Genomic DNA, 26,024 nt, shown 5'->3' on the forward strand with positions numbered 1-26,024 from the left:
CCTTCCAGCAGGACAACGACCCTAAACATAAAGCCAGGGCAACAATGGAATGGTTTAAAACAAAACATATCCATGTGTTAGAATGGCCCAGTCAAAGTCCAGATCTAAATCCAATCGAGAATCTGTGGCAAGATCTGAAAACTGCTGTTCACAAACGCTGTCCATCTAATCTGACTGAGCTGGAGCTGTTTTGCAAAGAAGAATGGGCAAGAATTTCAGTCTCTAGATGTGCAAAGCTGGTAGAGACATACCCTAAAAGACTGGCAGCTGTAATTGCAGCAAAACGTGGTTCTACAAAGTATTGACTCAGGGGGCTGAATAATTACGCACACCCCACTTTGCAGTTATTTATCTGTAAAAAATGTTTGGAATCATGTATGATTTTTGTTCCACTTCTCACGTGTACACCACTTTGTATTGGTCTTTCATGTGGAATTCCAATAAAATTGATTCATGTTTGTGGCTGTAATGTGACAAAATGTTGAAAAGTACTTTTGCAAGCCACTGTATATAAAATGAACTCTGCTTTAGATAAGGTTACTGCATTCTATTCATCTTTCAGTGATGTCAGCAGTGTAGTCCGAATGTCTGACCAGCTGTTTTTGTAAGCTCTGTAAAAATTCGATTAGATTTTCTAAGTTAGAGATCTGATTGACTTGTTTTTGCCAAAATAGAAGAGAATGAGATGCAAAAACCATGAGTAAAGCATTTTGTAGTCTCCCATAAGACTTCTGCGTTAACGTCTTCATTGGTGTTGATATCCAAGAAATCTTTTGGCTGGAGCTTAAGCAGGATAAGAAAAGTCAGCAAACCAGATCTAACCAGCCTCTTGAGCAGAGATGGGCAGTAACGCGTTACTGTAATCCGATTACTTTTTTCAAGTAACGAGTAATGTAAGTGATTACCATTGCAAAAACGGTAATTAGATTACCGTTACTTTCCCGTAGGAACGCTGCGTTACTGCATTACTAAAACCGTGAGTTTTTTGCGAGAATGTCTCATGACAGTGACGTAAGCGAGTGCGACGTTCGTGACAACAGCTGTGTGCAGATCAACAATGGATAATATACAGTGTTGGGGAGTAACGGAATACATGTACCGCCGTTACGTATTTAGAATACAAAATATGAGTAACTGTATTCCGTTACAGTTACAGTTTAAAAAGGTGGTATTTAGAATACAGTTACTTTGTTGAAATAAATGGATTACACAGCGGTACTTCCCTGTTTCATATTGTGGCGGGTCAGGATTGTTTGGGTTTGTTTGACAGCTACGTTCTGTTGTTCCAGGCGGCAGCGTTGCGGTTGCCATGGTTACAGGGTGACGCTCTCTCTCTCTGCGTGTTTCCTGGGTGAGAGAGCGCCTTTTTGTTGTTGTTGTGCTAAGCTAATAGGCAGAATGCTACAGGCATAGCTCTAAAGAATGTAGCTTCATAGGCAGTGTAGTCCGTGCTGCAGCGAGAATGGACTACCATACCCGTTATGTGTCTGTGAGCGAGGGAGGGAGAGAAAGAAAAAGTACGTCACGGAGCAAAAACGGGAGCTGGAAGCATGTAAATATAATAATAACCACTGCAGCCAAGAAGAGTGCCTGACGAGCCCAGCTGTAAGTAAGCTATTAAGACTCAACTGTACACTGTGTTCGTGTTTTCCTCCGGAAAAAATAAGTTAAGCTGGAGCAGCCTTTCAACGCCTCTCTCTGTCTCTGGCAAGCAAAGTTGACCCAGACAACAAAGTGAAGCTATTTTTCGGCTACCAGCCCGACACGCAACCCACCGTATTAGCCAGAGGTCCCTTTACTACTGTTCGGAGCCGCGGACCTCCAGTAACAGTAATAAATCACAGCAATAGTACATTCACGTAGTTGTAAACAGCATGATAATATATTAAGTAATCCAAAGTATTCAGAATACGTTACTCTCATTGAGTAACGTAACGGAATACATTACAGAATACATTTTGGGGCATGTATTCAGTATTCTGTAATGGAATACATTTTAAAAGTAACCTTCCCAACACTGATAATATATCAAGTACGGGAGAGAGTATGAGCGTGCAGCGTTTAAAGCGTGGAAGTACTGACCTTATTTTGAGTTTGATTCCATAAAAAGTGACAAAAACATTAGCGTCAGCTGTGCGTGGGAAGAAAACTTCTTTTTACAGTGGAAAAAAAGCAAGCACCGAGTGCGCTACGACTGTAATGTGAAATTCACAGAGAAACTCGGGGATTCTTCAACTGACCGCTGCGGCACACCTGCACCAGGGTAAACCTCCGCCTACCCCAGTCCTGCTTTACAGGTGAAAACAGAGCAACTAACCTTTGACTTTATTTATTTTCTGCTGTGTTTTACTTGCATCTATTTGAAAGAGTGAGTGTAAACACAAAAATATATTTTATTTTATGTGCTGGAATGTGCAGAAAATAGGTTTAAATGTTAAACAAATTTCTTCCAGTCAGAGAATGTTGCATATAATTTAATTTTTGCTTGATGCATAAAGTTAAAAGATTAAAACCAATAAAACAAGTTTTAAAAAGAGACTTTTCCATTTGATTACATTTTGTATGATGGATTATGCAGAAAAAGTAGAATTGGACTGAAAGATCTATCACTTTATCACCTATTCAGGTTGTAAATCGTGTTTTTAAAAAGTAACTAAGTAATTAATTACTTTTGAAAATAAGTAATCAGTAAAGTAACTTGACCAACACTGTTCTTGCGTGGGGTAGGCATCGAACCATGACACTTTGTGACCCTTGTAGTAATTGACATAGAACCTGTGAACACACTATCATGCCAGGCTGCATCTCAAAATGCTGCTCCCTGAGAGTCGTATGGCGAGGCAGGGGGGCGAACACATCTACAAAATGCTGTAGCGATGCAGCAACATCTGCTCTCAGGGTTTGTTTGAGATGGTTATCACAATGGAGGGAGGTGGGAATCGTGAAATTTGGCACCTCCGGCCCCAATTCATCTCTTTCTTTAACCAGGTTCACCAGAGAAAGGTTTGGCCTCTCCATGCTTTAAGGAGGCTGAGGTGATAGATCTGAATAGCGCCTCACCTGTTTAGCCTTATCACTTCATAGTCAATGTCCACCACTCACCATGTGAGCACGAAGGTTCCTTGCCATTTGGCAAGTAATTCCGAGCTAGAAAAAGGGAGTAACACAAGCACTTTATCTCCTGGTGAAAATTGCCCGAGTCTAGCCCTTCTGTTGTACAGGTGCTGGTGACATTCCCGGGTCTCGTGATAACCTCCTTAAAGTGTGAAGCTTTGCACTGAATATTGTTTTTAGTCGGCCTCGGACCTTGCTCCTAATTTTCTTTAATAAGGTCGAGCATCTCCCTGTGGCTTCCTGATGAACAGTAACTCAAAGGCAGAAAATCCCGTGGAAGCCTAAGGGTACCTCCCGCACAATAATAGAGGGTCCAACCAGTGATAACATATGCGTTCTGATTTAGCCATCAGTCTGAGGGTGGTAGACACAGTCCGAACAGATTCAACACTAAGTATAAGTATAGCTCTTTTAGTGTGTGAGACATGAACGACGTGCTCTGGTCAGTCAGTATCTCTTTCGAGATGCCAACTCAGGAGAAGACTTGAAACCGCACCTAAGCTACACTTTTTTGTGGAATTGTGTGCAGCAATACCTATTCCAGGTATTGCATTGCATAGTCCACCAGAAACTAATACAAAGTGATAGCTGCGCACACTCCGGTGAAATGGCCTGATGAGGTCCATGCCAGTGAGGTTAAACAGGACCTCCATTAATGGCAGTGGGCGCACTTTTAGGATTGCTGGCTGACATTCTGGGCAAGACACGGAGATCCAGTTGGATGACTGGCCAATAAAATCAGGCCATTACTCGCTCCAGAGTTTTATCATATCTCATATGCCCTGCCATGGAGTTCTAATGAGCCACCTGGAAAATAATTTCCCGGCAGCTTTCAGACATCAACAACTGGGTCTGTTCGTCCTCTGTGCCAGTGTCACGACTCACCCAATATAGCCTGTCATTCAATAATACAGAGCATGGGTAGGTCCGTGTGGCTTCAGGCCGCACCTGGTCACCATCAATTCCTATCACTTGGTCAAAGGCTGAGTGTAGACTGTCGTCACAAGACTGCTCCAGTGGAAAATCATCCGTGGGGCAAATCACCAGAGCTGTCTGGGCTTTCCGCAGAAACCACATGCTGCTAACAGTCATGATCACATGTCCACATACAGCCCGAAAAGGTAATTAAACCCCAGCCAATTTGTTGGTCATTTCCCCTGGGCATCCCTTCCACAAACTGCTCAAGGACCACCTTTGTATCCAGGCCTCCCCCTTAAATCCGCTGCACCACTCCTCCACTGTAGTATATACCAGAACTCCAACACAGAAGCTTCTGGAAAGCCTCCTCTCTCCTCTGTCCTCCATATATGTTTCTAATATATCCTTCAACATGACCTACTGACCCTGATTTCTGAGTCACAGGGAGAGAAATAAGAGAAGCATCACCAATGATCTGCTTGTATTCTTGTTAGTCCAACTTAAAGTCCAACATAGTTTTTTTTTAAAACTACTTTTTTTCTCTTTTGGTTATCATTACAAATCTCTCAATGACTACAGAAGAAAGATTTTTCACAAAACAAGAAAGCATGAGATAAGAATAATCAAAAAGGTATTGGCTGAAGTACATGCTTAGTATGCCAACACTTTTAGCAAAAGATCATTTAGCAAGCAGCTGATTTACATCAGGCATAAAAAAAAGAGCCAAACAATAGAAAAAAAGATAGCTAGATAAAAGAATACATTAAATTAAATTCCATAATAATAATCCAAGCAAAACAACCAAGAGTTTCAGTATTGTTGTTTATTCTTATCTTCTTTGTTCTTGTCTTTTTTCTAGTCCCTCCAGTGGCCATATAAAAACCGTGTGAGGATGGTGTTAATGTAAAATGTGAATCATAGTGTTCCAGTCAGTCATCAGTGTGTCTCTGCACAGCTGTAATTAAAATGTGTTCAGAGGGCCTCAGTGTCTGAATGGTTCCAGTTCAGCTCCATAACAGCAGCATCCCTGGTTTGATTCCTGTGTTTCAGCTCATATCTGCCTCTCTCACTGAGGGGGACGTCCACTACATGGAAAGGAAATAGTTCTTACCCCTTGTTTGAACCAATAGAAAGCTGGTGCTCAGAGGAAGAGGGCGGGCTTTACTTGGTGTCAGTGAGAGAAATGAAAAAAAGCTCAAATGAGTGAGAAGGACGATGAAGGAAACATCTGTGCTGTGTCTGCTCTGTAAGTAGAATCTCTGTGTTTGTTTGAATTCTTGTACTTTGACTGTCTGCTCTCCTGATAACTGATGATGGAGGAGAAGACATGAAAAACAAATCAGGCTGAATTCAAGTTCAAAACACCACGAGGACCAACTGCAGGTCTGAACTGACTCTTTATCTTTGCTCAGGAGTCGAGGAAACACAGCAGGCAGTGAAAAGATCAAATCATTCACTCATTATATCAACACAGCTGCACAGTGTAACAGTAATATTTATAATTAGTACCTACAGTAACAATAATGATGGTTTAAAGAGTTCTTTAGATAAAAAGGAGCAGAAACTGTTTAAAATCTGTTTCCTCAAACAGAAAAAACTTGGTGTAAAATGTTAAAACATGTCCATTTAATATTTGAAAGTAATCTGAGATTATTATTATTTTATTTTTCTGTGTTACACGTCTGCTCAAACAGTAACAACTGGGCTCCAGATTTTCCTCAAAGAAAAGATGAAAAATGAGTGTAAAAGATGGATGATGCTCTTTCTTCTTCTTTTTAAATATTAAATATTTTTAGTCTTTTGTCAAACTTCGTTGAAATATACTGATATAAAATAGAAAATGAGCAGATGAATCAGAGAGACTAGTTTGTGTGTTTGTCAGCTGTTTGTGTGGAGTTGTTCTTTATGTTCACCTCAAATCAACCTGAGTGTCGTTTCTCTTTAGTTCTGATCTCACTGCTGAGCTGCACAACAAACCAAGGTCAGTAACCTTCTTCTGTCACAGTTTAAACCTGAGAAATGCTCACTGATATGACCTGATTGGGTTCATGTTTCACAATGTAAAGTCTAACAGATCATCAGTCTTTCATTTAAAACCCTCACAGCTCGTCTGACTGTGAGTCCCAGCAGCTCTCAGTTCTTCAAAGGAGACTTTGTGTCTCTGAGCTGTGAGGAGGACGACAGCTCTGCTGGATGGACTCTGAGGAGAAACACAAGCAAACAACAGAGGACTCAGTGTGGAGACGTGTGGGGAAAACCAGCTGGTTTGACTAATTCTTCCTGTAAAATTGAATACATGTATCCATGGGACAGTGGAGTTTACTGGTGTGAGTCCAGAGAGGGTCCCATCAGTAACATGGTTAACCTGACAGTCACTGGTAAGCTGAGTGTGTGGAGTTAGTGTTGATGAAGCTGTGTGTAAATGGATGAAATGCTGTAGTTTGTCTCTGTGTTGAGGTGGATCAGTGATCCTGCAGAGTCCTGTCCTCCCTGTGATGGAGGGAGATGACGTCACTCTGCTCTGTAAAACAAAGACCACTCCCTCCAACCTCCCAGCTGCTTTCTATAAAGATGGCTCCCTCATCAGGAAGCAGCCTACAGGTCACATGACCATCCAGCATGTTTCCAGGTCTGATGAAGGCCTCTACAAGTGTGACATCAGCGGTCATGGAGAGTCTCCATCCAGCTGGATCACTGTCACAGGTGACACACTCACCTGTCTGTGTTTCTGCAGCTTTCAACATTCACAATGTGACGACAACTTAATGACTGTGTTTGCTTTATTTAAGGGGAACACACCACCACACCTCCACCTCCATCACTCTCTCCTCCTGTTATCTCCGTGTTGTCATTTGTTGGATCAGTCTGTGTTGTGGTTCTACTGGTGTTACTGGTTCTGCTGGTAAGACGATATGTTCACAGGAAACCTGAAGGTGAGACTCAGACTTGTGAGTACAGTGGGTATGGAACGAATTTGGACCCCCTCAAATTTTCCACTCTTTGTTTTATTGCAGCCATTTGCAAAACTCATTTAAGTTATTTTTTTCCTCATGAATGTACACACAGCACCCCACATTGACCGATTTAGATTTTAGATTTATTAAAAAAGAAAAACTGAAATATCACATGGTCCTAAGCATTGAGACCCTTTGCTGTGACACCCAAATATTTAATTCAGGTGTTCTCCAATTCTTCTGATCATCCTTGAGATGGTTTTGCTCCTTCATATGAGTCCAGCTGTGTTTGATTATTCTGATTGGCCTTGATTAGGAAAGCCACATGCCTGTCTATATAAGACTTTACAGCTCACAATGAATGTCAGAGCAAATGAGAATCATGAGGTCAAAGGAAGTGCCGGAAGAGCTTAGAGACTAAATTGCGGCAAAGCACAGATCTGGCCAAGGTTACAAAAAAATTCTGCTGCACTTAAGGTTCCTAAGAGCGCAGTGGCCTTCATAATCCTCCATAATCCTTAAATGGTAGATGTTTGGGATGACCAGAACCTTTCCTAGAGCTGACCATCCGGCTGAACTGAGCTATCGGGGGAGGACAGCTTTGGTGAGAGAGGTAAAGAAGAACCCAAAGATTACTGTGGCTGAGCTCCAGAGATGCAGTCGGGAGATGGGAGAAAGTTATAGGTAGTGACAGGACGACTAGTTGCAATTGAGGGAAAGATGAATGCGAAGTACAGGGATATCCTGGACAAAAACCTTCTCCCGAGTACTCAGGACCTCAGACTTGGCCTAGGTTTACCTTCCAGCAAGACAATGACCCTGACTTAACTCTGACTAGCACTGACTTAAACCCAACTGAACATTTCTGGAGAGACCTAAAAATGGCTGTGCACTAGGGCTGGGCGATATGGCCTAAAATCCATATCGCGGTATAACTTGAAGCGCGTGTGGTAACGATATATATCGCGATAGATTCTTTTCTTCTGAATAACGTATTTTCCACACTAAAAGGCGCAGTTAAAATCCTTTAATTTTCTCAAAAATCGAGAGTGCGCCTGATGTATGAATTCTGGTTGTGCTTACTGACCTCGAACCAATTTTATGTGGTACGCATTTTCTGTCAAAAATGCTTTAGTTTGGTAAGCTACGAAGCTGTACTGCTTGATGGATTGTCGGAGCATTACGGCTGCCATACTGAGGTGCCTCGCAGAGTAATCTGGATCCAAAATGTCATTTGCTTCAGGTCCCAAAGTCAAACAAACACTGAGAGATAAAAACGGTCAAAATTCTTTTATCTTTATTAAAATGATCAGGTGTAACAATTAAGTTTAACATCTAGGCATCCATGAAAACAGAATGCATTAAATTTAACAGAGTTAGAAGTAAGCAGGAAGTTAGCTCGCTAGTTTCCACCTAAACATGACATACGATGTTCTGAGTGAGAGATTTTTGAAACTAATTAAACTGTACAGCTCTGCTATCACTTCCAACATAAATGAAGACAGAAAACTAAACAGCAGTGGCGTTTGTAGGGTTACTGAAGTTGGACTACCTGGTAGCAACCATAGCAACACAGCTAGCATGACATTAGTATAGTGAAGCTGGAGGATATGTCTGTGAAGGTTCTCAGTCATCCAGGTCATCGTAGTCAAAGGAGTTTGCAAAGAAAAGCGTCTGGACTTCTTTAAGTTGCTTGAAGACGTTTCACCTCTCATCCGAGAAGCTTCTTCAGTTCTAAGGTCAAATGGCCGAGAGTCCCAGATTTAAACCCAGTGGGAGTATCCCCCCAAGGAGGGACAAAGGACCCCCTGGTGGAGGATAAACACCAGCTGTTTTTCCACTCAATTAAAGTTAACATGAGGGCTTCTGGTGGTTTGGGACAAATGTAATCGCATGTCAGGATGCTATACAATGACCAAACTTCAGTCAGGAGAACAACTGAGATAATTCATCCACAATACGAGGTTAGTTATTAATATACTGCAACAATATGGGAATAGAGCAGCTGCGAGAGAATTCAACATTAACCTCCTAAGACCCGAACTCTTCCACAGCATGCATTTTTAATTTCTCTTTGATATTTGGGCATATTGGGGCCCGATGAATGTGAAAACAAAGAATTACCAGATTTTATTTTATTTTTTTACCTTGTTTTTGTTTTTAGGAAAAATAAGAGCCACATATGAGGATATTCATTTAAAATTTTGATAGAACAGCAGCAGTATAATGTCCTTGTAAGTGGATATCAGGCCCTTGTAGAGCAAAATTGAGTATTTTGGTCTAAATAACTCAAAATGTGATGTCCACATATGTGGACGCCAGGTCCTAGGAGGTTAATGAATCAATGGTACGGAGTGGAGGAAGCACAGTTTTTGGCTTTCCCCATATTTCAAAAGCGCTTTGTCTCTTTGTTATTACCGGCATAATTTGCAGTTGATAATGCTTGTAGCCACTGCCACACTTTTGACCAAAACAGGCACAGCTTGATGACATCATCAACATGCGCTAACGCAGTAGAGCGGTATAGTCAAAATCTCTACTGTATACCGTTTATACCACCCACCCCTACTGTCCACCAACATTTATCATCCAACCTGACTGGCAGAGGATCCCCAAATCCAGGTGTGGAAAAACTTGTTGCATCTTTCCCAAAAAGTCTCATGGCTGTATTAGATAAAAAAGTGTTTCTACTAAATACTGAGCAAAGGGTCTGAATATTTAGGACCATGTGATATTTCAGTTTTTCTTTTTTAATAAATCTGCAAAAATGTCGACAATTCTGTGTTCTGTCAATATGGAGTGCTACATGCATTAATGAGGGAAAAAATGAACTTAGATGATTTTGGCAAATGGCTGCAATAACAGAGTGGAAAATTAAAGGGGTCTGAATACTCTCCGTACCCACTGTAAATACTGTTAACTGTGATTATTTGTGTTTCTGTTCTGTGGACTTAACATTTACAAACATTTGGAAGATAAATGAAACAGCCCTTAATGTATGATGATTTTTATTTTAAAAACTTTGGTCCAATGCTTTTTTTAAATTTCATTTTTTATTTTAAAATAAGCACTTAGTTAAAGGTTGTTGGGTTTTTTTTGTTCTTATTCCACCTGAAATAGTATTTTCAATTTCAAAAACCTGGGTTACATGTGTCTCCAGCATGAGCTAGTATAATGTTTATCCGATCAAACTGAAATGAAAAAAAAAATAGGAAGAAACCCTTGGGACACTTTTGGCTTTAGATGTTGTAACTGGTAAAGCCTAGGTGTTTGCATTTTGTCCACTGACATTTTTACATGGGCTTCAAAATAACTGCCCATGGCATTTCTTCTGACCCTTGACCCAGTCTGCCCTGCCCTAGAGGGAAAAGGTGTTAAAAGAAAAAGGCTTCACACCCACAAAGAAAACAGGCTCATTCTCTTCAAATAACGATTATTTACAATCTTTACAATGTGTACAAAAATAATAACCTAGCTGTTCTAGATGCACAAACCTGATCATACAACAATGCACAACTAAACATACAGCACAGCTTCATTGGAAACAGGAAGTAGGCAGGAAACAGCCAGTTTTGACATGTCTTCAGTCACTTTCAAGCAATGATCACCCTTTACCTGGAACTTACATAAACGAAAACACCCCAATGTATGAAGAAGTGAATACTATACACAAAATGATTACCTGCATCACAACACCATTCAAATGGTTCAGACTCAGTTTTAGGAGGATGGTTAGAATTAAATTTATGTTCATGAACACTGTTTCTAACTGTGGTCGTATAATGGATGGTTTATATAAAGGCTTATGACGGCATTACAGAGAGCTTGGAAATACGAAAAAAAAAATATTCCAACTTTTCCTGATTTGATGCTGAATCACAATGATATATTTTCTTTATTTCTACAATTTATAATAGTAATTATATTTAAAGCTTTATTAATGCAGAGTGCAATGCTCATATTTTCATTTAAACTAAACTTTTGGTAAGCAACACATCAGATTGTGATCCTTTTAATCAGATGTCTTTCATACCTGAAATCACAATACTTATGTTCATACTCTTCATTTCTTTATCTGTAATGTGAAACTATAGTCTGATGTAACCATGTGTTTGTACTTACTGAGTGATGTTCACTGTGAGCTGGACTGTGTGTTTGTGGTCTGTGGTTAACTGAAGCTAACAGCTCTGCAGTCGTCCAGCATCCTGTGTCTCTTTATAGAAACACATGTAGGCAGCAAGTGTTTCACCACAGAGCTGCTGGTCGTAAGATGAGGAAGAAAAATATAGAGATCATTTCTAAAAGCTGTAAACTCTGCACACAGACTGTGAATCTCAATGAGATTTATTACAAATAAAATCCAGTTTAATAATAACAGTATTCTGTTTTAAACCCTCTTGACTGCTGCATTTTAGAATTACCTACATTTTTAGTTGCATACAAATTAAATTGGTTATTTTCCATTTCAAATTGTAAATCTAACATTTATAAAGTTAATAATTTGGTAGTTTTTGACATCTTGAACCTTCATCCTTGTTGTTGAAATCTCAGCTCAGTCACTTCCACCTGTATCAGGTCTGTTTATGTTTTACAGCAGCAGCCAAGTTTTCACTGACTCTAAATTCTACTTCTTAAACACTTTTTATCACTTTCTATATGATCAGCTGTTCTGCCTGTACTGATGTCCTTTGTGTGTGTTTTATTGTGCAGACAGTGATCCAGCTGCTGTTTACTCAGCAGTGAGAACTGAAGACGTCACTTATGGACCAATCATCATCAAAGATGAGAAGAAAAAATCAAAGATGAGAGGTACAGCTGCTCTTCTTTATGTTCATCAAGATTTACCTTTACTGCAAGGCTTGGCTTTATTTTACAGTGGATATGAAAAGTGCACACCTCTATAAAAATACCAGGGTTTTGTGTGTCATGATTCGGCTGTGTGGTTGGCAGGAAGTGGACCCAAACGCAAGCTCATGGAGGCAGGAATGAACTCAAAACACAGCTTTATTGCTGGACAGGAAAACCGTACAAACTAAACTGGAAACTATAACATATTACACGGAGAAACACACGGCCATGAATGAGGAAGAACGCGACACAGAACTGAGGGAGACGCAGACATAAATACACAGAGGGTTAACGAGGGAAGTGGGAGCACACGGGGAACACAGGTGACACTGATAATCATAACATGACACGGCAGGAGTAAACCTAACACTGACGGGAGACTGTCAAAGTAAAACAGGAAGTACTCGGAGGTTCCGACAGGAGGAGAGAGAGGACAGACATAACGGGCTGGTGAAAACATGGAACAAAACACAAGGAGGGGAAACGAGGGCTCACAGATACACAGAGGGGCACACGGGGGGTAATCAAATAAGGAACATCTAAACAGAACCTAGGAACCAATGCATAAATAAAGAACAACATACAAAACACACGAAAACTAAGAATACTGGGCCAACATGGCCCAGGACCATGACATTGTGATTATAACTATTGAGATCACAATAAATTATTTGAAGGCCTTTCCCATCTTTAATGCAATGAGTGAAAAACCTATACATTATGGTAAAAATAAATAAATCTAGTAGGGCAAAAAATATAAATAAAATTGAACACATTATGAATATAATGAAACAGTACAGTAAGCTGGTTATATAGGTGTGTACACCCTTAATCTAATACTTTGCTGAAGCACAGATTGATTTAACCACAGGATGCAGTCTTCTTGGGTAAACACCTGCTGAGAATTAAAGACACAATTACGGTCAATCAATCAAGCAAAAGTGTGCTGTGCTAATAAGACTTTCCAGACAATTACTTGGCCATCAAAGGGATCTCATTGTTGAAAGGCTTTAGTTAAGGCGGAAACTTCTCAGTGATCCTGCTAAGACCCCTGCAGCAACACTGAGGGAGCTGCTGGAATTTCTGGCAAGTACTGTTGTGTACTAAATGTAATAATCTATTTTCAATATGTCTGGGATGCTCATCTGTAACTGAAAGATTGCCGGTTCGATCCCCCAGCTCTCTCTGTCCTGGTCGTTGTGTCCTTGGGCAAGACACTTTACCCTACTGCCTACTAGTGCAATAATGCAATCTATTATTATTATATCAATGGGATGTCAGGTGTGTTGTGACTTTAGCAGTACTTAGCAGCAAATAATAAACTTATATAACCCATATAGGTCTAATATCTGAGATTAGTACTCAGCAAGTTCTCAGCATATATGAGACATAAAGACACAGGATGAATAAAACAAGTATCTTTATTACAATTATAGACTTTGACTGTTCTGCATATAAAACCACAGGAGCGACATCCTGTTGTTAACTGTAGTCAGTCCGACCTGGGTGAGTGTTCTTGTTCTGAGAACATGTTTGTCTTGTGCCCTGTGGTCAAAGGTGTCAGTCTGTTTAACTGAAGATGGCAGCTTTGTGGTTATCCACACGTCTTTTACACAGAAAGTCCCCCCATTTCTTTGTATACAGGTGCTGTTTTAGAACTGAGGTGTTAAGATGAGGAAAAAACAGTGTAAAGCTGCTGCAGTTTATAATAGGCTCCACTTAATGCTGCATGAAAGAAAAATAATTATAATTAAATGTTTTTCCATTGCTTCCATCACAAATGACATCATGGCCCTCCCCCTTGTCTGTCTCCTTACTTTATAAACATTTTATGATAGTGGATGAATCCAAATATCAATAATGTCAGCATCAGCATTTGTATTGATATTAATTAATACAAGTGCAAAGAGATCGATACTTTAGTTTCTATTTCTCTCCTGTTCATACTGCTGAGGTTTCATCAAAGAGGAAGCCGTCTGTGTAAGTGCCGCTGCTTTTAAGTGTCACAGCGCAGAGCAGCCACAGTCTGGTCCTCCTCTACTCTCTGCCATACCAGCAGCCTGGTATGGCAGAGAATATCCAGGAATGATAATATGTTGCAATATGTTAGTTTTTTTCAGCATTATTTTATTTTGTGCCACTGACTAGCCCATTTAAAAGTATGAATTATGCTAAGATCTTGACATATTAGATTTATTTCATTGAAAAAAATGCTAAATATATGGCTCAGAATTGATTAGATATAATTACACTTTTGTTTTAACTTTGAAAGGGATACTGCATCATTACTATATTTAAATTACAAGTAGATGTGGTACAGACTTAATCATTGCTTTATTTCTGTCCTTGGTTTTAACTAATTAACGCAAAAGAAGAATCACAAAAAACACATGAATTCAATTCAATTTTATTTGTACAGCACCAAATCACAACAAAAGTCACCTCAAGGTGCTTTATATTGTAAGGTACCCTACAATAACAGATTCCGAGACAAACCCAACAATCATATGACCCCCTATGAGCAAGCACTTTGGCAACATTGAGAAGGAAAAACTCCTTTTTAACAGGAAGAAACCTCCGGCAGAACAAGACGCAGAAAGTGGCGGCCATCTGCATACTCAGTGCATCATGGGAATCGCCAAGCAGCCGACACCTATTGCATTACTAACAAAACAAAGAAACCAGGAACTGACGAAAAACAACAATAGAAGCCAGGCGCACAGGGACACACACAGCAATCATGGTACAACATGACAACAGGCAGAGGAAAACACAGGGCTTAAATACACAGCAAAACTTAATACTCTAAAAAAGGACACAAGGCTGTCAAAGTAAAACAGAAAACACGAGACAGGCACAGAGACAAGGATACATGACTGACTGGGGAGACAGAGGGATGGATACAGGAGATGCACAAACACAGAGATAAGCGAGACTAGGGATAAAACATGGAATACATGGGAGGCACAATAAAAAACCTAGAAACTAGAAAGTATTAAAGCACAGTCCATAAATGCCTGGTAGGACTTGTTGCCAGAGTCCATATAAAATAAGTCAATCTAGCAGAAATGTCACTAAGCCATCCCACAAAAACTCAGTGATGCCTCCAACCTAACCTCCTAACAATCACCTCAGTTTGGAAAGATTAACTCCAGTTTATTCTGTGAAGCCATGTGAAATATTAGGCAGAACAGAGGCACAGTGTTGCATCAAAGCAACACTCAAGAATTATTATTGTGCGATGTACTGTACAATATAAAGCGCCTTGAGGCGACTTCTGTTGTGATTTGGCGCTATATAAATAAAATTGAATTGAATTGAATTGAACTCAAGAAGCTCCTGAGTTCGATTCCTCCACCTGGCCACCACCATCCTGTGTGGAGTTCAGACTTCATGTTCTACCTGTGTTTGCCTGAGTTCTCTGTGGCTTGAATGTGAGTGCAAACAGTTGTCTGTCTCTCTGTGTTAGCCCTGCGACAGACTAGTGACCTCTACAGGGTGCACGCCACCTCTCACCATATGGTAGGTGGGATAGGCTCCAGCCCTCTGATGACCCCACTGACTGAAAACACTTTTATATTATTTGTCTGATTACAACCGAAGATAAATGGGGTAGGTTGGATTTTGAGATATACTGTTCTAGCTTTCTCATGGAAATCTTAAAAAGCAGTTAAAGTGTGGAAGCTCTGTGATTTGTATCTGAGCTGGTTCCCAGTAAAGTCTGAACTGGGACTGTGTGTGATGCAGAGAGGTGGAGATTGGAGGTCTTGATTGAACTACAAAGCTTGTAATCATGTTTCCTGTCGTTTGAACTGTGTGTGTTTGTGTTCAGACTTTAAACCAGAGCCAGACGTCATCTACTCTTCACTGAAGTAGTCCACCAGTCCAACCACTGACATCCAGCTGCTGGTCTCTAACTGGTCCCCCCAGCACCTCAGACCAGAGGACATCCACATGTTACAGATCTTATGTCTCTCTACCACCAAATTAAACATATATATCACAAAAAAGTGATGAAAATGTTTTTAAATGTATATTATACAGGTATATAGACACACACCTCTATAATGAAATCGTCCTCTTGTTTTGTGTCCTCAGTAAAGTTACTGTCTTTGTTTGTTTGTCGAATGCTGATCAACAGTTTAGTTTCCCTGTGACATTAATAAACATTAGCCTCATCTGTTTTCCTCGTGTGGTTCTGTGGGTTTCACAAAGGTGTCACAGATAAAATCTGACTTGTTCTGGTCTGGTTGTGGCTAACCAATGCACACGTTTTTTCACTGAAGAAAACAAAGAATAAAGATTAAACCACAACCCCCAAAAAGCCAGAGCATCAATCAGTGTCTTTAAACCTTCATTGCAGGAAGTTTGTGTTTGAGACTGAAGAGTTTAAGCTGTTTGTTACCCAAAAAAACAACTGGCAGCTGCTGACATGGCAAAAAGTTGAATTTTAGTAACTTTTTAATTTTTTTCTTACAAAATAAATAAATAAAGATAATTCTGTTAGTAGTTCCATTGAAACTTTGTTCAATTCGTAGTTTTCTATGTTTTACAAACTCTTGTTTTTTTTTTATTAAAGCAATATGGCAACTTGGGTACAGGGAATAAACAACTTTTTTAATTAAAATAAGAGTGGCATTTTACAGTTGTGCTTCATTAAATTACATAAACAGGAGGTGATAAACCTACGCCAAGGACAGGTGACCAGTGTTCTTGAATAGTTGAATTTAGTTTTCACAAAGCTTTGTATTTTAATTATTGCTCCTCCCCTGTGGACACATTCATTGTGTCTTTTTCAGTAGTTTAAGAAGAAAACATAACTGAAGTGTCTGATAAAACAAAATCTCATGAACATGTGACTCTGGCTCGCGTTTCCTGAACCAGCTCAGAGCTCCTGTTAAACCTTTGAAGTTTGAAATGGCCATGAATCAAAATTAAAATCTGCTGCGCTCTACTGGTAAAACTGGGTGTTACAGTATAATGGCTGCCTCATGACTGACAATAGTTAAACACTATTGTCAAGTCAACTTAACACAGGTTGACCAAAAAGCAGTACAAATTGATTTTTTTTCATAACTCTATACATAGACATATAGACCACCTGTCATAAAACAAGAAAACACCTCATTTATATTTAAACCCAGGGAGAAACCAAGATCCAGTGTGTGGCCCTTCATGACCAAAGAACAACTTTGAAACCTTTATAAACCTGCAGAGCTCTTAAAAGAAGAAAAACTAGGCTTTTTCTTCTAAGTAACCTTCCCAACACTGCTTATCTGAAACAGTAATATTTCACTGACTGCTGCTTATACCACATGTTAATACACACTACTGATCCCTGTGTCACGATCCTGGGTCTTATGACCCAGTGTTTTGAGTTTTAGTTCTTTTGATCTTTATAGTGTATGTTTAAGCTTTAGGTTTCCTTTGTTCATTTGCTTATTAGTTTTCCCTTGTGGCTTCCAACCCCTGTTAAGTCTCCCCTGCCCTTCATGTGTTTCATGTCTGTGTCTTATGTTGCCAAGTTCTGGTTGTCATGTCTGCGTCTCATGTTTCCTGTTTTATTTTGAAGAGATCTTGTGTTCCTGTGTTCATCGTGTTTAGTTTTACTCTTCCACTGAGGTCGTTATGTTCATGTGTGTCAGCTGTTCCCACTTCTCTCATTAGCCTCCTGTGTGTATTTAGTCTGTGCCTTCTCATTCAGTCTTTGTCGGATTGTCTGTGTTCTTCCCATGCCATGTCCTGCGTTCAGGTTTTCATAGATCCTCCTCCTCCTCATTGCCATGTTTAGAGTTTTGTTTGTGTTTCTGTTTGCCAGGGTTTTCATAGTTTGTGCTTCCTTTCTAGTTTACATAGTTTGCATTTGCATTGTTTTTGCCCTTTTATTTTGTACTTTCCTGTCTGCCTGAATAAACGATAAAGCTCATCATCAGTTAAGTTTTGAGTTTTAGAATGTCTGCACCTGGGTCCACCCTTCACACTCCACGCAGTTTGCCTCGGCAGACTGTGACAGCCTGATGTGAGAATCTTCACCTCTGCCAACAAAAAAGCCTGGTAGATGTATGTTTGCAGTCTGATGATGGGACATCATACTCTGCATTTTCAAAGTTTGATTATTATTCATACACAGTAATGTGAAGTATGCTCATATCTAGTATAACTGGACCAACCTGGTGCTCTTCATTTATGGAGACTGTTGAGTCTGAATGTTGGATGTTGTGTATCTCATGTTCTTTGCTGTCCTCAGTCTTTTTGCAGGATCAGAAAACAAAACCAGGATGACTGGAAATGTTTCTTCTCCAATTGGATGATGATAAGACTGTGACACGGGATGCCACCTTTAGTCTTGTGATGAAGCAAAGCTCAGGAAGAAGTGTGATTAAATGGTACCCACATGTGTGCTGCTGAGAAGGATGTACAGGGGCACCTGCAGCCAAATCCAAGACTCCTCAGGTTAGTTGTAGTTGCAGAACGCTATAGTACTGAGACAGCTGAGGCATCAAATGTTTGATTAAACGGATGAAAAATAGAAGTTTCTTCCCTATAATTATCACTAAATCTTTAGCAACTTCAGGTCTGTCAGCGTGCTGAGGTCACAGAAATAATAAAGGCAGCTTGACTTCATAGAGTTGTTTGCAATTTTCTCCCATCATGATCTCTCCTGAGGTTTATCACTATTATACAAGCAGTAAGTTCACAGTACTGATAATGATGATTACGACATTGGTCACGGTGGCAGAATATGCAATATTAGACAACACAAGACCAAAATGGGGAAATGGATTCAAACCTCTTATCTTTCTGTTTTTTTTCCATCCTGATGATCAGTAGAGCGTTTTGGGGTTTCAGAGATACTTCAGAAAAACTGTAAGTGTTTAAAATGACCTATTTCAGGTAATTTGTCAGGTTGACTGAAGTCTGTGAAAACTCATCATATTAATTTAATTCAATGTGTTTTATCATCTGAAGAGCCAAAACCTGTCAGACTTTATCTGACACAATATAAAGAAGAAAATCTACTCAATCAAAAAGATGAAATGTATTCCATTACTCGACTCTTATGAAACTAATTATTTGATGCTGTTCGTTCTCCTGCGTCTTTGTTCCTCACAAAGGTGGACAACGTTCTCCAGGATAGCTTTGGTTTTATGGAAGCTACAGCGATATACACACAATATACATTTTTATACAGTGACACTCAGACCTGTGTTAGATTTCACTGCTTCTGTTTAACACACTTCATGATCGTCCTACACTCCAATCTACCAAACATCTGTCACATGACTTCCCTCACAGATGTTGAAGCAGAAGTGTGAAAAACAATTAAATTTAACCTCATGCAGTCAGTAGTGATGGTGAGATGAAGCCTCGTGATGAAGTGAAGCTTTCCATCCAACTGGTCGACTCATGGTTCGAAGCATTGTGATGATTCACTTGCTCTACTGCGCCATCAAGTGGACGATTCAAGTGAAACAGGCTCTTTGATTATAATGATGTGTAAACCTCTAAACTGAATAAATTGTTTTCATGGTTATTTATCCCGAATATTGTCTCAGTATGTCTGATACAAAAAAGAAAGTGGAAACTATCAGGACACAGTTTTGGTATGATTGTGTAACTGTTAGCCTCAGACAGTCAGTCAATAGTATAATTCAGATCATAGATCAGTACATTTACATATTTTTATAACTATAAAAAGAAAGCTAAGGCTAAAAACAGAAAAACGATTTTATAAAAATATTCAGCAGTAGATCAAAAATGAAAGAAAACCATTAATCAACAAATGAACATTACCTGATGCTGCTGAAGTGAAGCAGAGCAAATTACAGAGGTTTTATTAGAGACACACCTTAGCGTTTAAAAATTTTGCATAATGTTAAAAAGTTTAAATTTCTTTAGTAGCTTATTGAACAGCAGAAATTAGGTTTTCTTTTCGGAAGTAAGTAAAAGGAAAAAAACAGCGGCTGACAGCGCTGTAAACAAATAAACGTGGCGTCTGGCAATAACGAACTGTGTGTGTGAACTGCACCTCACAAAGAGTTTAGTTCTGAAAACAAGAATCACTGTAAGTCTATGACAGAAGACCCTGGAGCTGTGATCAAGTTATTTTATAACAAAAGTGCAAACACAAAAATGCTGCTTTACATTTAGGAGCTTCTGAAAAGCTGATTCTACCATAACCTTAAACTTAAATCTTGTAAACATCCCACTAAACCTGATGCTCTTTAAACGACTAAATACATTTAGTCACATTCAAAGAACTGCAAACGGCTTTGGTATTTTAAGGTATGCTTGATGTCTCCTACTGGAGACATCAAGAAAGAAACTAAAATAATATTTTTTTTATTTAAAAACTTCGTTAAGCAAATTTTGGAAGAAGTTATTCCTGAATAAATTGGTGTGCATTAAATAATTTGCTGTATTTCTCTGAACCTTTGTCTTGGTTTTTCCTCCATTGTTTTTTTTTTCTTAATCACCTTTTAACTAATTAATTAATTAATCAATCACCTTTTTTGATTAAACACAACAATATTGGTGAAAAAAGGTGAAAATGCGTACCACACAGATCTTATGCATCACTGAATGTTGCCTCAACCTGCCACACAGTATGAATACTCCTCAAAATCTGAGCAAGTTTAGCTCCAAGTTTCAACATGTTCATCATTGCATCAAACAACATAGCAAAACATGTCTGATCCTGTCTGTCTGATGGTGTAAAACAGCTGTGCTCCCCTGTCTCTGTGTCAGTTGGTGTTTTCACAGCTGAAGTTAGTAACTTGGTGAAGTTAGTGTCCAGTATTTCTATCAGCACTTATTTCTGGATTTTTCTTTTTACTTCTGTCTTACATGAATTAATTTAACACTTATGTCAGCTTGGGACTGCCTCTAACTCAGAACAGTGACTGAGAGAGAATAAAATGTGTTCTCATCTTGTTCTTTCCTCATCAAGATGCAGCAAAAACTGAGGACTGTCCTGAATTCCCGAGAACAGTAAGTGATCTGACACCATCTGGTTTGTATTGTTCAAATTATTATTTGAGCAATGCGTTGCTAATGTTAATTAGGTTACAATGATTGAATTGCATTAAGATTCGTTTTACCTCATTTTGTTTTTTGACAATTTCACACAGAAGTTAATTGAGTGACTAATTTACAGAATGTTGGTTTGATAAGAATGAGAGAAAAGAAATTGCTTACAGTGAAGAAGATGCCAAATATAAAGCATGTACAGACAAGCCTCCTCAAAGATAGGGTGTGTGCCTGTTTCAACACTCTTTCAATCTCAGCACAGAACTAGACTAGACCTTTATGCAGAGCCTGTCTTTAATTTAATTCGACTTTTAGGCTCCAACAATTTCAGCAGCTGTACTTCCTTCATTTTTTTTTTAATTCAGTGATGAATTTAAAAGTTTTTTCCATGTTTTCTCTGTGTGCGTCTGCTGCTTCTTTCTTTGAGACTCCTGCACTGATGTTTCATAGGAAAGTCCAAACAGACTCACTGGTTCTCCATCAAGAACAAAGATTTGCTGTCTGTGACTCCAACACAACTTAAAGACAGTCAAAGGTGGACAAAGTTCTGCAGAACAGCTGTGGTTTGATGGAGGCTACAGCTAAATGCTGCCTCCTCTATAGTACAATATAAATTTTTATACAATGACATCATTTTGAAGAGCTTTGGCTGATGATGGTCTTTAGTTGTTGATGATTGATGATGAGATTATGAGGTTATGTTTTTGTTGTTCATTGTGTGTTGTGTTGCTCATTCAAGAATTGAACCTGTTAAACATTCAGACTTGCTTTAGATTTCACCGCTTTAGTTATGACGCACTTATTTATGATCGTCCTACAGTCTGATGTAGGACGATCATAAATGTCATGTGACTTCCTGAAACGAGATTGAAGCGAAGGTGTTGAGTTTGAGTAGCAGAAAAGACAAAACGTTTAGCTTTATTTAGACCTTAAATTGAATCTAAAAAAGTCGAGATACTTGGGACATTCATTGGAAATACTAACAGACTCAGACATTTATCACAATTAAAGTGTCGGCTCAGCTGACCTTGAGAACTCGGACATGTCAGCTGTAACTGCGTCACTCTGCTCCACTTTGCTGTTTGTCGGCTTCTTCGTGTTTGTCTCTGCAGGTGAGGTTTAACCATTATAAACAAAAATATATTTGCTTCTGAGACAAAGAGAATGAACCTGTATTACAAGTCAACAATATTTCACAAAGAGTTAGTTTTATTTTGATTCAGAGGCCTGATAGACTCTGTGTAGATGTAACATCTGTGGCTGTAATCCAGCTGTGACAGAGACAAAGAAGTGTAATGTGTGTGTCAGTGTGATGTGCTGTAGTGTCAGGAGTCAGTATACAGCTACAAAGCTTTTTGTTCAGTGTATACAAACAGCTGTAGCTCCATAAAGGCAGCATGCAGAGACTCACAGTGTCTTATAATGAGATGGCTGGTTCATGTCACAGCAATTTTGCAGGGCTGCTGAAGAGGATGAACACTTATTTGACGCAAAATCATCCTTTTGTTGTATAAACATTGCCTTGGTTTGTCTTTTAGTCAGTTGGGTTAACAATTGCGTATTCAAATTTTTAATGCCAAAATTGGGTTTTATCTGACAGACATGTTTGTCACTTTTCTCAAGAATTACTGAAATATGCGTTGAAACAAACAGGTTGCAATATTATTCCAAAATAAATCAACTTCAACTTAAAATAAATTAAAATGTTTTGATCTTCTGTCAACATTGTGCAATTTCAAAATATAGGCATGCTTCAAAAAACATGAAAATATAAATAAAAATCGTGCTTTTAACTAACATTATAATCATAACAGCTCAAAACATTCCATTATTTTGCCAGAGCTGGATGGCTCGCATCTTTTCTTGGCAACAATCCTGTTCATGTTTTTAGGTTCTGTGTTTTGGAGATTCTCAGGATGGACCACAAGTGTTCATCAGTGAGGTGACTACTCTGTGATTTTGTGTTAATATTCATTAACACAACATGACACTATCTTTGTTGTGTTTTGACTCATTTTCATTAGCATTGACTGAACCTTTTCGATCACCTGTATGATTGTTGTTTCCTACTGTAAAATGATTGTTTGTATGCATTAATAAGCATTATATTTGCAACTGACCAATATCTGTGACTGAAACTGTTACACCACTGACGACTGATCTGAGCGAGATCAGCAGTCTCACTTTCTGCAGTTTCTCTCACTGATCGCCTGCTGTAGAAGTGATCAGTTGTGCTTTGACCTTTAACCTCTCTGCTCTGTGTTGTTTCCTCTTTCAGATGAAATCATCACAGCTGAGTTTGGACAGGACGTCACTCTGACATGTCGAGCTCCAAACAACAACATCATAAATGTAGAGTGGAGCAGAGCTGACCTGGGAGATGAATATGTCCTTGTGTTCCGGGATGGGCACTTTCTTACAGACAACCAGCATCCATCTTTTAAGAACCGGGTGGATCTGCAGGACAGACAGATGAAGGATGGAGACGTGTCTTTGATTCTGAAGGATGTGACGATTAATGACACTGGAACATACGAGTGTCGTGCCCAGAGAGAAGGAGACAATATGAAGCTCGTCAACATCTTCAACCTTCATGTTGATCCTCCAGGTGAGTGAGTAGAGTTGAGTGTGTGTGTGATCAGAGGTGAAGCTGCTTCCTGGTTGTTGATGTTTGTTTCTAAAGATGTTGTTGATGAGACTTTGTAGAAAGCAGCTGGTCTGAGTGATGTGATCAGAGTGCAGTAGATAATGTCTGACAGCAGTTTGAAGAGGAAATGGATTCTGTTCTGTTCTTCACTCATCACCTACCTGACAGCTGACACCTCACACCTGTTTCTCACCTGCAGGTCAGACAGGAGGACAAGAGAAGGATGAAGACAACAAAGATGGAAGGAAGAAAAATGGAGTAAAGAAGAAGGATTTACCTGTCGTACTGATGTGCTTCTTGTTGCTGCTGCTGTTTTCTTGATCTACAGAAAATATAGAAAAGGCTCAGTATTCTGTTGGACATCAGCCCGTTTCAGGCGTCTCAGGGTTTCGTACAGATAACTGTGAGACTCCTGCTGCTATTTCAAACCGTTAGTGTTGACTTTCAGAATGTGGAAAAAAAGTGAGATTTAGCTTTAGAGTTCAAATATGTCCCGAATTTAGTTTCAGGTAACACTTTGTAATAACCATTATTAATAAATGATGAATTGCTATTTACCTTAAGTTCATCAAAGTTATCATTAAACAATAAAATCAGAATTCATAGACAACAAACATTAACTCTATTTATTAATGTTTGCTGTTGGTCCTGTCCTGGTGGACTAAACCTCACACTCAGTGACAGCTGGAATCGGCTCCAGCCCTGTTGAACTGAATTTCACCAGCGAACGAGAAACTAGGAAATTTACTTCTTCACAAATAGTTGGTTTAGAAACAAGATCCAACTTTTACCAAAAAGTCCAGATAATCCTCACAGATGTTGTTTATGAAAGCATGTACTGTATAAGTAGGCAGATTGATAACTCGTTACATTGTGTGTTTACATTTATTAGAGATGGTTATTAGAACGTTTTACAAGACTTAATTTTTCATTTCATCAAACCTGTTCAGACTGTGTTAGTGTCTGTCTGAGCTCTCTGTCAGCGACTCTGTGATCCACAGTGTTTGTTCCTCTTCATTCATTTTTCACAGGATTGATTAAGACCATGTAAAACAGTATTACAAACTAAACCTTACATTAAATTAGTGTTACAGTACAGCTTCTTTACACTGTGCAAGAATTCAATGTACAAGATTTTACAGTTTTGTAAAATACTCTACATGTGTGAGTATATTTGTTTCCTTTTTCTGTTCAGCAGCTGTTTGTAAGATCAAACTTGTTCTGTGAGGATTGAGCTGCACAAACTGATACTCAGGTAGAGATCAGCTGTCACAGAATAATTACAGTCACTGACTAAATCAAATGACATGACAAACACTGTATAAAATAATCCGAACAACATAGCAAATACTGTGAATTATAAGGAATCAATAATCGGAGTGTGAAGGATGCACTGATCTGCTACAGTTGAAAGACACCTCAAAAACATTTTGTTACATAAAATTAGGTAGAGCTTTTTTCCGTTGTCATGTATTGAGTATTTGGGTCTTTTCCTTCTTTATATTATTCACCTTTAGATGATGTTACTTTTTTAACAAAATAAATAAGTTTGTGGATGTTTTTAAGTGAAGCCAGTTTATCAAATTTTACAGTTTACAAAGTGTTCTGGGCAATAAACTCCAACTGTATAGATGCAGAGTCAGATATTCATTTCTCTAAATCTGTATCACAAAGCTTATTACATATTTGTTGCTTTGTAGCCAAGTCATTTTATTATTGTATTATCAGTATTGTAATGTTCTTCATCAACGTTGTTTTTTTTTCATGCTTTTCTGTTTTCATTTGAACTTTTGAATGTTTCTTGTAAAGTTTGTCATGAGCAACAACAAATAATTCAACAAAATAAAACCAGAAAAATGTCCATTATGCACAGAGCCTTGATCAAATTTCAGCTTTATCAAAAATCACATGATCAGCAGCCTTTATCATTGAATGTAATCTCCCTCCTGTTTTCTGAACTCTGTTCCTGCTTTCTTCATCTCTGAAAATCATCACACATTCACATGTTTTCACCCTGTTGCATCTTTGGCCAACAGACAGATACATATACAGATTGTGATCCAAACCACACAGAAACTGTTTTGTGTGTGTGTGTGTTGACAGAACTGTTGAGCTGGTAGAAAAGTTCCAAAAATGTCTTGATGCCAAAAATTAGAATCACTATTACATATGATAAATTCATGACAAGCATTAGAAGTGATGCGTGTTGGAAGGACTACATATATCAGAATAAACATATCAGAAGATGACATCACCTTCTCATAGATTTATTGTCCCAATCTGATCTAAGGAAGGCCAGGCTGAACTCATGATGCAGAAAGAATCCTTATATTTACATTTGTTCACACAAGTTTCAAACGACATTCGCAAACGCTCCGCCATAATTTTGTCTCTTGTTGTCTCAGTGACTTGTGCAATATTATTTTTTTTCAGTTTACAAAATGCACGTTTTATGTAACTGAAATCTTTAATGAATTAATTCATTGTATTTATTTATCTGCGCTAAAGAAAAT

The 26,024-nt window shown here is 38.8% G+C and overlaps 1 protein-coding gene, 2 long non-coding RNA genes and 1 pseudogene across 4 annotated transcripts; all 4 read left to right on the plus strand.

The window, feature by feature from the left end:
- Positions 1–26,024, plus strand: part of LOC112846316 (zinc finger protein 85-like) — a 241,768-nt pseudogene that overhangs the window by 87,879 nt on the left and 127,865 nt on the right.
- On the plus strand, positions 5,010–6,550 carry LOC112846354 (uncharacterized). Its single transcript, XR_003219291.1, has 3 exons — positions 5,010–5,278; positions 5,978–6,410; positions 6,490–6,550. It is a non-coding gene; the product is annotated as an uncharacterized LOC112846354 (long non-coding RNA).
- On the plus strand, positions 6,675–16,150 carry LOC112846346 (uncharacterized). The gene is made up of 4 exons (XR_003219280.1): positions 6,675–6,735; positions 6,822–6,965; positions 11,697–15,446; positions 15,667–16,150. It is a non-coding gene; the product is annotated as an uncharacterized LOC112846346 (long non-coding RNA).
- On the plus strand, positions 20,476–25,403 carry LOC109201367 (coxsackievirus and adenovirus receptor-like). Of its 2 annotated transcripts, none has more exons than XR_003219225.1 (3): positions 20,476–20,825; positions 23,143–23,472; positions 23,711–25,403. XR_003219225.1 is itself a non-coding variant. In XM_019357035.2 (3 exons), the coding sequence occupies exons 1-3, from the start codon at positions 21,907–21,909 to the stop codon at positions 23,830–23,832; spliced, it is 522 nt and encodes a 173-aa protein (XP_019212580.1). In that variant the 5' UTR covers positions 21,364–21,906; the 3' UTR covers positions 23,833–25,403. The 2 variants fall into 2 exon arrangements, 1 of the variants encoding a protein (XP_019212580.1); XM_019357035.2 differs by lacking the exon at positions 20,476–20,825 and adding an exon at positions 21,364–21,976.

Source organism: Oreochromis niloticus, linkage group LG3 (genome assembly GCF_001858045.2).
Source record: "Oreochromis niloticus isolate F11D_XX linkage group LG3, O_niloticus_UMD_NMBU, whole genome shotgun sequence".
NCBI lineage: Eukaryota > Metazoa > Chordata > Actinopteri > Cichliformes > Cichlidae > Oreochromis > Oreochromis niloticus.

Bases quoted from the DNA above. Each gene is read 5' to 3' on its own strand.
- LOC109201367 (XM_019357035.2), top strand. From the start codon at position 21,907: ATGTCAGCTGTAACTGCGTCACTCTGCTCCACTTTGCTGTTTGTCGGC. The intron at 21,977-23,142 runs GTGAGGTTTAAC...TTCCTCTTTCAG, and splicing joins CTTCGTGTTTGTCTCTGCAG to ATGAAATCATCACAGCTGAG. The intron at 23,473-23,710 runs GTGAGTGAGTAG...TCTCACCTGCAG, and splicing joins CCTTCATGTTGATCCTCCAG to GTCAGACAGGAGGACAAGAG.